Below are 12,106 nucleotides of genomic sequence, written 5' to 3'. Positions count from 1 at the left end.
GGGAGGGTGAACAGTCAGCAGTCGTGGTCAACAACGGAACAAACAACATAGGTAGAAAGAGGGATGTGGTCTTGCAGTCAGAATTTAGGGAACTAGGTAAGAAATTAGCAAGCAGGACTTCAAAAATAGTAATCTCCGGATTACTCCCATTGCCATGCACAAGTGCGTATAGAAATAGAAGGATAAGGCAGATGAATGCGTGGCTGGAAAGATGGTGCAGGAGGGAGGGCTTCAGATTCCTGGGACATTGGGACTGGCTTTGGAGGAGATAGGACCTGTACAGACTGGATGGGTTGCACCTGAACAAAGCCGGGACTGAGTTCCTTGCGGGACATTTTGCTAGTGCTGTTGGGGAGGGTTTAAACTAGTTTGGCGGGGCGTGGGAACCTGAGGGTAGACTCAGCTGTGACAAAATCAGAAATTAAAATGGAAGGTGGAAAATTAATGGATGAGTCTGCAAGGCAGAGGAAATGAGGGTTAGAAAATAAAAAAATAAGAGTTTAGCAGTGCTCAAGAGTATCTATTTCAATGCAAGGAATATAGCAAATAAAGCAGATGAGCTGAGGGCACAGATAGACATGTGGCAGTATGATATAGCTATTACAGAAACATGGCTTAAAGAGGGACAGGAATGGCAACTCAATGTTCCTGGTTACAGGGTATTCAGACACGATAGGTAGGGGGATAAGAAAGGAGAGGGAGCAGCAATTTTGGTCAAGGAAACTATTATAGTTGTGAGGAGGGATGATATGTTGGAAGGTTCATCAAATGAGGCCATATGGATTGAGCTAAGGAACAAAAAAGGGCAATCACACTACTGGGAGTGTACTATCGACCTCCAAACAGTCAGAGGGAGATAGAAGAGCGGATCTGCAGGCAAATCTCTGAGAAGTGCAAGAACAATAGGGCAGTAATAGTAGAGGATTTTTATTACCCCAGTATTAACTGGGATAGTTTTAGTATGAAAGGAATTGAGGGAGCAGAATTCCTGAGGTGCATTCAGGAGAACTTTTTTGGCCAGTATGTAGCAAGTCCAACAAGAGAGGGTGCAGTTTTAGACTTAGTTTTAGGAAATGAAGATGGGCAGGTGTAAGGAGTGGCAGTGGGGGAGCATTTTGGTGGTAGTGATCATAATTCAGTCAGTTTTAACATAATTATGGAAAAGGACAGAGATAGAACAGGAGTTAAAGTTTAAAATTGGCCTTGCCCCAATTGAGCTCAACTGGGAGTGATTTAGCGAAAGTGGACTGGAAACAGCTACTTGAAGGTAAATCAGTGTCAGAATAGTGGGAGGCATTCAAAGGGGAGATTCACGGGGTTCAGGGTAAACATGTTCCCACAAAGAAAAAGGGTGAGGTAGCCAAAGCTACAGCCCCATGGATGTCAAGGAGCCTAGAGGGTAAGATAAGACAGAAAAGGAAAGCTTATGTCCAACACCAAGAACTCAATACTACAGAAAGCCGAGGGGAGTATAGAAAATGGAGGGGTGAAATCACAAAGGAAATTAGGAAAGCAAAGGGAGGGCATGAAAGAATATTGGCAAGCAAAATCAAGGTGAACCCAAAGATGTTTTATCAATACGTTAAGAGTAAGAGGATAACTAAGGAGAGAGTAGGGCTCATAAAAGACCAAAAAGGTAACCTATGTGTAGGAGCGAAAGATATTGGTATGGTTCTTAATGAATACTTTGCATCTGTCTTCACAAAAGACGGGGACAATGCAGATGTTGTAGCTAAGGAGGAAGAGTGTGAAGTATTAGATGTGATAAACATAGGGAGAGAGGAAGTATTAATGAGATTAGCATCCTTAAAAGTTGATAAATCACCAGGGCCAGATGAAATGTATCCTAAGCTGTTGAAAGAAGCAAGAGAGGAAATAGCAGAGGGTCTGATCATCATTTTCCAGTCCTCACTGGATATAGGTGTGTTCCCGGAGGATTGGAGAATTGCTAAGGTTGTACCTGTTTAAAAAGGGAGCGAAAGATAGACCGAATAATTACAGGCCAGTCAGTCTAACCTCAGTAATGGGCAAATTATTGAAATCCATTCTGAGAGACAGGATAAACTGTCACTTAGAAAGGCACAGGTTAATCAAGTCAGCATGGATTTGTTAAGACAAGATCATGTTTGACCAACTTGATCGAATTTTTTGAAGAGGTAACAAGGGAGATAAATGAGAGTAGGGCAGTTGATGTGGTCTACATGGATTTTAGCAAGGCTTTTGACAAGATCCCACATCTTGGTGTGGGACTGGTTAAAAAAATAAAATTCCATGGGATCCAGGGAAATGCAGCAAGGTGGATACAAAATTGGCTCAGTGGCAGGAAACAAAGGGTAATTGTTGACGGGTGTTTTAGCGACTGGAGGACCGTTTCCAGTGGCATTCTGCAGGGCTCAGTACTGGGACCCCTGCTTATTGTGGTGCATATTAACGATTTGGACATAAATGTAGGGGGCATGTTCAAGAAGTTTGCGGATGACACAAAGATTGGCCATGTGGTAGATAGCGAGTAGAATAGCTGTAGGCTGCAGAAACATATTGATGGTCTGGTCAGATGGGCAGAAAAGTGGCAAATGGAATTCAGCTTGGAGAAGTGTGAGGTGATGCATTTGGGGAGGTCAAACAAGGCGAAGGAATACACGATTAATGGGAAAATACTGAGAAGTGTAGAGGAAGTGAGGGACCTTGGAGTGAATGTCCACAGATTCCTGAAGGTAGCAGGACAGATCGATAATGTGGTTAAGAAGGCATATGGAATCCTTTCCTTTATTAGCTGAGGTATAGAATATAAGAGTAGGGAGGTTATGCTGGAACTGTATAACTCATTGGTTAGGCTACAACTTGAGTACTATGTTCAGTTCTGATCACCTTATTACAGAAAGGATGTAGTTGCACTAGAGAGGGTACAGAGGAGATTTACGAGGATGTTGCCAGGACTGAAAAAATGTAGCTCTGAGGAAAGATTGGATAGGCTGGGATTGTTCTCCTTGGAACAGAGAGGGTTGAGGGGAGATCTGATTGAAATGTACAAAATTTTGAGGGGCCTGGATAAAGTGGAGGTGAAGGGTCTCTTCACTTTAGCAGAGAGGTCAGTGACGAGGGGCATAGATTTAAAGTGATTGATAGAAAAATTAGAGGGAAGATGAGGAAATACTTTTTCACCCAGAGGGTGGTGATAGTCTGGAACTCACTGTCTGAAAGGGTAGTTGAGGCAGAGTCCCTCAGCTCATTCAAAAGGAGTCTTGATATGCACCTCAAGTGCCGTAAGCTGCAGGGCTACGGACCAAATGCTGGAAGGTGGGATTAGAATAGGTGGATCATTTTTCGGCCGGCACAGACACGATGGGCCAAGTGGCCTCTTTCTGTGTCTTAAACTTTCTATGATTCTATGATCGCTATCCCGTAACATGAGCTATACATGTGCCAAATGTAAAAGAACAACTTGCATTTATGTACCTCCTTTAACATAGTAAATTATCCCAAAGCACTCCACAGGAGCATTAACAAATTAAATTTTACACCTAGCCATGTAAGGAGATATGAGAGCAGGTGATCCAAGAGGTAAGTTTTAAAGAGCATTTAAAAGAAGGAAAAGAGGTAGAGAGATTTGGTGAGGGAATTCTAGAGTGTGGAACTCCCCATCATCATTCTCAGGGAAACCTGCCTGATTTGTATTTGTCAATAGGATCCTGGCATCACCAGCATGAAGGCATCTTGTGTAATATAAAAATGAACCTTTTATAAACTCCCTACAAAGTGGATAGTAAAGAATAGTTCATCAGTACTGTGGAGGAAGGCCCCATCTCTCCTTGTTCTCCCTTTGGCCCTGATTATTACTTTCCTTATAATTAAAGAAAAGGAAAGTCTGTGGTTCAAGGTACTCCCCTATTGACCTTTTCAATAAAGCACAATATTTTACAAGTCTTTCTTGATGCTCAGCTGATAGCAGTTCCCAATCTGGGGCTGTGACTTCTCTTGCAATCAATGGAGCTGCCCTAGGACATATGGGTGCTTCCCGAGCAGTGATTTCACTGGAGGGGCCTGGAAACGAGACATGGTGGGCCTCCATTTGGGTGAGAAATTTGACATTTGATAAGAAAGTTGAGGTATATTTTTTAAGCCTATTTTTTGCATAATGAGGGAGTTCTTTAGATCAAGGCATTTTCCTTCCACTTTCAGCAATAATGGATGGAACAGCAATAATCAGAATTGGATCATTTTGCAATGAAGTGATGCTTGATGCCAAATTGAACACAAGTCCAATAAAATATACACTCCTTAAAGTTCATTTTATTGACATTAATTGTGGAGTTTTTCTCCCAATGGACACACTTAAAGCACAAAACTGGTAGTGGTTTGACGCTAATTGGGTATGGTAGTACAGCGGGATCATAAGAGCTAGTATGAGAAATGGATGTGTTGCACTGGGTATAGAAGACTGTAAGTGGCTGCCAAGCTTCCATCTGATCACCAAGGAATTCTTCTGAGGTTTAGAGTTCAGCTGCATTGTTGCAGCAGTGCAAAGGAGAGAATGGCCAGAATTTTACCGGCACCCCGTTATTCCCAACATCAGGACCAAATGGGTCCTGAGCTTGCGCTGGCAGGCAGCGGGACCAGGGAGGCGATTTTACCAGTGGCAGACAATTAAGAGGACGTTGCTGGGACCGCCATCCAATTAAGGGCAATGGCCTGCCTCTCTCAGCTGCTAGTTGAATCGGAGGGCCGGCGGCTCTGCAACCTCGGCAGTGCCACCAATAGAGCTGGCCACTACTGAGACCATACGGAGAAAGAGAGGGTGTCTCCTCTTGAGGCATCCTCGCAGGTAAGTAAAAGAATTTATTTCTGGGCTGGGGCCAGGTAGGCAGGCCCCAGCAATGGGAGAGGTAACCCCACCAGTGGCGGTGTCGGGGTGGCTAGGGGGTCCCTCCGTGGGCCATGGAGCGTCCATAAAGGAAGGCCCACCCCAGAAGCCACCTCGATGTAGCTGGTGGACTCACCACATGGTCCTGATGCCAGTAAAATGCTGGCAGAGTCATTAAATGGCCATCAAAAGGCCAATTAATTATCTTAATCGGGGGCGGTCAAGCAATTCCCGCCTTTGGCAATATCCCGACGCCTTGCGCCACCATCTTACCATCCCTCCTGCCTCCCAGGCCATCTCCAAAGGGCTGGTGAAACCCCGGCCAATATGTGCAACAGCATCTAACCCATGTTGTAGTATAAAGTTGCACTGTTAGTACGTAAATTCAGTTTACCCAGGAAAAAGTTGCATAAAAGCACTATCCATTCATGTGCATTACAACCATGTGCAAAACCTGGAGATGTTGGTGTTTCAGTATAATTTCATTTCCTTTATAATGCATTTTTGCATTAAAGCTTAATACAACATTTTATTGAGTTAAAATACTTTTGTGTCATTGGCAACATACTGAAAGAAATAGTTGTTCTGAAGCCTCGACAGTGAGATTTAGGGAGAGGTTAAGGATTCTCTCCAGATAGCCCAGTGAGCAGAGTCAGGAATTTCTGATCTCTCAATACCGAGTTGATATGCAGCAGGGTATTTATGTTTGATTGGAATGCAGTGGTGCCCCCCTCGCCATCCACCCTGCCCTAACCCCTTCCCCCACCCCACCCCAATATCCGATCTGGTCAGATTAATGAGTTGTCTCCATTAAAAAGGATCTTTGTTACAGAAAAAATCCAGAATGTGATCTGCTGGATGTAAAAGCAGTGGAAAAAATGAGCTGCCTCATGTGCTACCGAGCACAGAAGAGAGAGTTGTAAAGTCTCTCTAGGTGTATTTCACATTCATTGAATTTGGTGAAATCTGTTTCTTGACTGGCTTCCAGATTATCATGGGTTCTTCTCCTCATTCCTGAAAGCTCAGTACACGTTAGTGCTGGGTCTGTGTTGTCTGGCTAGATCCTCATCATTCTTTGCCTTGGCATCCTTAACTTCTGTCTCATTGCCTATCCTGAAGGTGCTGGCTTATGCTGATGACAGCCTTCTACTATCTTGTTCTAATGGCCATTTGTCTTGTATCAGCACAGACAGTAAGTGCTGGAATGATATTCAACTATGTTCCTGCTCTTCATTTCAATTCAATGGCACCCCACCCCCATGCCCCTGCTGGGGAGCTGATCATTTTCTCTCATCACGCAATTTTGAATGTCTTTCCAAAATTTCCATATGAATACTGTTATCATTAAAGGGCAGCTTGTGCTGTTCCTTAACACGTTTTTATAAAAGTACAAGGAGACACTGAAAGGACCTTGCAAATCACTGCAACTTTGAGCACAGCTCAGTCAGTCCAATTCTCCTTGGTATCGCAGAGGTGCTTTCAGAATCCACAAAATGATTAACAGCATCAGAATAATATCGGTGGTAAACTTTTCTGATCATGAATCCTGAGAAAGAATTGACTTGGATGTATGTTTGTATGTAATTAAAAGTAGCTTTAGTATTCGTTTACACATCTGATTGTAGTTGTAGTAAACCTGGAGGGCAGTAATTTATCTCACTCCAGTAAGCCTCATAACCTGCTCAAGATCTTCATTCCTAGCTGTGGGGCTGCAGTGCATATGCTAGTTTTCTTTATTGATATTTTATTGTATGAAATCTCATAACCCCATGTGCTTTGATGTACTGTAACTCTTTTTAGGCATTAATAGGGGAGCAATATGGAAGTGCCAGCTTACCAGCGGAAATTGAAGCCAGTGAATTTGAGGTGATTCTCAGCAGATCACAAAATGAAGGCCTTAGCACCAGGCAACTGATGAAATGGTACCAGCGGGATGAGAATTCTATTCCACCTGCTTACTACCTAAGGTCTAAAACTGATGTCCTCCCCGACTATTGCAACAAGGTGAGTTTCTATGGGTTGCACAGGATGTATGTTCCAGCCCTCTGACAATTTACAGTAAGGTATCAGCTCTAATTCTGCAGCATTGAAGGCTGGTGAAATGGGCAGCCATGTGGCAGATGCAATTTAATTTGGATAAGTGTTGAAGTGATATACTTTAGGGGAGGAAGTACAATCTAAATGAAACTATTTTGAGGAAGTGCAAGAGGAACCTGGGGATGCATATTCAGAAATCTTTGAAGGCGACAGGGCAAGTTGGGAAGGCGGTTAAGAAAGTGTATGGGTTACTTGGCTTTGTAAATAGGGGAGCTGAAGGCAAAACAAGGAAAACGCTCCAAACTGTTACAGATCTTTGGTTAGTGAGAGTACTGTGTACAATTCTGGGCACCACACTTTTTAGGAAGGCCTTAGAGAGGGTATAGAGGAGGTTACCAGGATGATACCAGCAATAGGGGATATCAGTTATATGGAGAGATTGGAAAAGCTGGGATTGTTCTCCTTAGAGCAGAGATTTGAAAGATTCAGCAGTATATCATGGTATACTGATTGGTAGGAGGAGACGTAATACAGGTATTTAAAAATTATGAGAAAGTAGAAAGAAATTATTTCCTCTGGTAAGTGGGTCGGTAAGCAGAGGTCATAGATTTAAAATAATTGGCATAAAAGCTAGAGGGAAAGGAGAAATTTTTGTTGCAGTGTTGTTAAGATCTGGAACCCATTACCAGAGCGTGTGGTGGACTTAGATCCCATAGGAACTTTTAAAAGTCAATTGGACGTGTAGTTGAAGAATTTGCATGGTTGTAGGGAAAAAGCTGGGTTGTGGAACTAACTTGTACAGCACTTTCAAAGAGTTGACACAGATGTGTCAGGCCGAATGGCCTCTTTCTGTGCTGTGTGGTTCTATGACAGAACCTCCACTTTGTTTTTAATTTTTATTGTCAATTTTACAAAGAAAATCTTTAAGTCGCCCCTGTCCATTTAGCCTTAGCTAAGAAAGTAGACAAGTACTATTTAACAAGTGATAACTGGTCACTGAAAAGTGCTTGAAGACTGCCTGTCTAAGATTCCTCTTCGATTTTCCACACATTGTCTGTGGGGAAATGCTCAATCTTTGGTTTCCACCTTCCCTAATGTTTTAGCAAACCATTAGGAACTCGTCATATGATTCCTCTGTAGAGTTATTCCATGCCAGTGCATTACTACCTTTCTCCATCCCATCTTGGCGTGCAGCTCTGTGGTTAAGCTGCAGACACTGGTTTTCTAATCAGTCAAGATACAGTGAAAGTTTCTTCAACATCAGTGATGGACTACCATGCTGCAGACTGGTTGAGAACTGGCAGATCTCACTCCTGTTTGTAATCGGCAGTCTTGCATAATTGGGTTTCAATGGGACACCTATAACCATCCAAGACAAAGCAATGGAAAGGTGTTACAAACATCACCGTCACGTTCTCATTGATTCAGGTGGGGAGGGTGTCCAACAGCTGTGGCTAAGCAATGACACATCACGGACTGAGTTTTATGGGCCCCTCCCCCGCCCCCCCCCCCCCCCGGAGATGGGTCAGGAGGCGGGGAGGCCAATAGAATTATGATGGGAGGCGGGGCGTGGAGGGCCTATCACCTTCCCATTGCACCGCTATTTAGTCGGGGCCGGGATAGGCCATAGACGGTCTTCCTACCTAGAGGCCAAGTGAGGCCCTTAAGATGCCTATTAACAGCCACTTAAGGGCCTCTTCCAATGCCAGCGGTGGGGTTGGTCCTCCACCATGCGGGGAGGTCACTCAGTAAAATGATGCGATGCGGGGGGGGGCTCCAAATGGCCACAACGGGATCCCCCCACCCCTCTGCCTTTTTGGCCCGGTGCCAGGAGTCCTGCCGGTACCACAACATTCAGCTCCAAGTTTCTCTACCTAGGCTAATAAAACAGCTCAAAGATAGCAACCATATTCTGCATTTCCCTCATAATGACCAGCACTTTTTTCCTTTATTTTCCATTTAAGGAAAAACTCCCGCTTTTTTTAAATATATTTCTCTCTGGTATTGCTGGCCCATGCACCCAATTACAGCTGACAGAAGTCGGCCTCACCAGCCTGCTCGGAACAGGCTGTTGTCAAGGACATGAGAAATGCTTGGCAGCAATGTCCATAATGTTGACCTTTTCCCCATGTGGAGGAGAGACTGGATTCAGCAACTAAAGTTCAATTGAGTGTTAAATCAAATCCACTCCATGAATTAAAATGTTGGCGCTCCAATATTTAACCGCACTCCATGCATTCTCAAAATTCCAATTGGGATTTCCCTGCTCAGTTACTACTACTGCCATTGTTAACTGCCTTTTCTCTCCTGTTATGCAGTATTTAAATTTAGAATTTAATCTTAGATCCCATGAGCTTTCACTTCAGTCGCCATCTGTGAAACACACAAATACACTAAGAATTTAATGGGTGCACTTGTGCTATGTGCTAATAGCATGTTAATGCATTCATATTAAATTCCTCTGGCAGCTATTTTAACAAAGGGATTACCCTGTTTAAAATAGCATCCAGAAGAATTTCAAATAAGTGTATTGATGCGTTTGTGTGCTAAAACTGCATTAAATGCATTTGAATAATGCATTCAATTCCATCCATGGCCGTGCCCTCCCTATCTCCATAACATCTTTGTTTTACTATGATAAAGGTGCTATATAAATGCAATTGTTGATGATTACAGTATTTTGGATGCTAACAGTGCATTTATGCATTCAATTTCTAATCCTGTATAGCACAATTGTGCCCAGTAAATTATGCAAATACAAAAAAAACCCTAAGGTCCCAGCTGTATGCTTTCTGTGGTGAAACAGTAAGGGGATCTGCAGGAGTGATGGCCAACACTAAAATGGAGCTCTTTTCACAAAGAGAGTGAATCCGAACTTCCTAAAAATATCAACTCGATATATTAAATATTGTTTTAAGCTAATTTTTTTTTAGTTATTTTTCTCCTGTATCTTTTAGACACTACGACATGACATTCATTATTCAGGTGATTCAGCAAGGAATCCTCTGCAGCCAGCTCTGTGCCGCTATGAATTGGCGATTGTCTGGTGGAAAACAAGTGGGAACAGACTGATTGCTTTTCCTTTGACCTCCCTGTCTTCCAATGGGGAAGCTCCTGGCCTTATGTCTTGTTTTGAAGGCAATGTTTACAGATTTGAAAAGAACTAACTTGGAAATCGAATTTTTTTTCAAATTCAACAATGAGTCACTAGCAACATTCCCTCTCATTGCTTTGAGTGTGCAGGGCAACTTCTTTAAGTGCGCGACCCCTTCAGATTTTTTTGCGTGGCCATGCACGCAGGGTAAATTAAAGGGGCAACTTGTGTGCAGCCGGAATTTCGAGTTGCCACACAGCTTAGAGGGAACTTTGATCACTAGGCTTTCCTTCCTAACCCAGAACACTGAGGCCAACGGTTAGACTGTTACTGAGAGAGGTCATCAACCTGAAGCGTTAACTCTGTTTCTTGTTCCATAGATGCTGTTTGACCTGCTGAATATTTCTAACACTTTCTGTTTATATATCAGATTTCCAGCAAGCATGGTGTTTTGACCTTGTAACACAGTTCAGCATTGGTTAGTTTTCTTTAACCTGCTCATTCATCGCAGAAGCCTAAAAGTCTGGTTTATAAAATAAAACAGCTTTTAACTTCCAGCTTGCAATGGCACTATTACTTGTTAAAACTTTTCATGAATTTTCACCATGATCAAAGAATTCAAATTTCCCAAATCAATGAATATCTCATAACAAGAGCTGATAGATGCTGATGTCAGTCTTTAAATTCCAATCACTGCTTCATATTAAATAACTGCATCGTTACAGATTGTGGGCAGAGCAAGGGAAGTTGCTCATGCAACATGGTGTGACAGCTTCACAGAAATGAAGATGATTTTCAATGAGACAGTGAAGAGGTGCCTTAAAGAAGGAACAATAAAACCAGAGCAAGCTCAGAAATATTTCACCTCAGGTAAATGCTGACTGTTACTAGTGTTTGGTGGTTTGCTGAATGCTGCAGGATGATGGCAGGTTTTGTTATTTTAATTGGCTTGTACTTGTAATTTTTCCCCAGCTGGTTCTCTCTCCACCACTGTAAGTGCCAATTCATACTGGAGTATGGTTTGATGTGCATAAGGGGCCACTTTCAATATGTAAGCCCAGACAGCAAGTGTTAGCAGACTGTGCAGGCATCACAGGTGAGTCCTGCTGTCACCTGATGTGTACGCAGGGGCACACATGCAGCCACATAAGCAGAAGCCATTGGACAGTGATCAGGAATGGAAAATCTGGTTGACTTTTCTTTTAAGAACATAAGAAACAGGAGCAAGATTAGGCCATTCAACCTCTCGAGCCTGCTTGGTCATTCAATAAAATCATGGCTGATTTTTTACCTCAACTCCACTTTCTAGCCCAATCCCTTGATCACTTCGCATCCAAAAATCTGTTGCTCTCAGCCTTGAATATATTCAACAACTGAGCACTCACAGCCCTCGGTGGTAGAGAATTCCAAAGAATCACAAACCTCGGAGTGAAGAAAGTTCACTTCATCTCAAACCTAAATGGCCAACCTTTATCCTGGGACTATGACCCCCTAGTCAGATTACTCCAGCATTTCTTTCCTGCCAGTTTTTATCCCTAGATTGAGACCTATTGTAGTGTTCAAACACCACCCTAGTTTATCAGCCAATGGAGAATACTACCTGCTCAATAAGTGACCTCTGACACATCTTCAGTTGTGGTACCCCATGGAAAAAGCTACGATGCATTAAGGATTACTTCAAATTCCCATCACTTGCTGAAGATGGTGATGATCTGAAACTTATACACTCAGCAACCTGTGAAAATAGTTTTTTTTCCAATTATCAAATCCTTTTTTCAAAACCCCTGATAATTTTGAATATCTCTTATTGAATCCCCTTTTAATCATGTGTTCTCAGCCATCTCAAAGTTAGTTGGTGAGTGCAGGTTACATCGTTATCCACAGAGAAGGAGGGAAACACTGATGAGAGAATTATGTTAGGCTGCTGTCATACATATTCTAGCAGCAGAGCAGACAGGCCGTGAAGAAGCTTTGCTTTTTCATTCTCAGTCAGTCAATGATGAATTGAACATAGAAATCTAATAAAGGTGGGGGAAATCAAATACATTCAAAATTGAGGTGTAAAATAACACACAAACTGTTGCCCTGTATTGCAAATTTGATTCCTTAATAAA

At 42.7% G+C, this 12,106-nt stretch overlaps 1 protein-coding gene across 1 annotated transcript in view; it reads left to right on the top strand.

The window, feature by feature from the left end:
- The window catches only part of LOC137371566 (NACHT and WD repeat domain-containing protein 2-like), a 45,114-nt gene that overhangs the window by 22,435 nt on the left and 10,573 nt on the right, over positions 1–12,106 (top strand). Inside the window, exons 4-5 of the mRNA XM_068034404.1 lie at positions 6,662–6,865; positions 10,718–10,862. Coding sequence (XP_067890505.1) covers positions 6,662–6,865; positions 10,718–10,862 — 349 coding nt within the window. The remainder of the gene's footprint in view (positions 1–6,661; positions 6,866–10,717; positions 10,863–12,106) is intronic.

The sequence above is a fragment of the Heterodontus francisci genome, chromosome 6 (genome assembly GCF_036365525.1).
Source record: "Heterodontus francisci isolate sHetFra1 chromosome 6, sHetFra1.hap1, whole genome shotgun sequence".
Classification (NCBI taxonomy): Eukaryota; Metazoa; Chordata; class Chondrichthyes; order Heterodontiformes; family Heterodontidae; genus Heterodontus; species Heterodontus francisci.
Note: the sequence above shows the minus strand (reverse complement) of the source record. Positions and strands in the feature narration are given on the sequence as shown.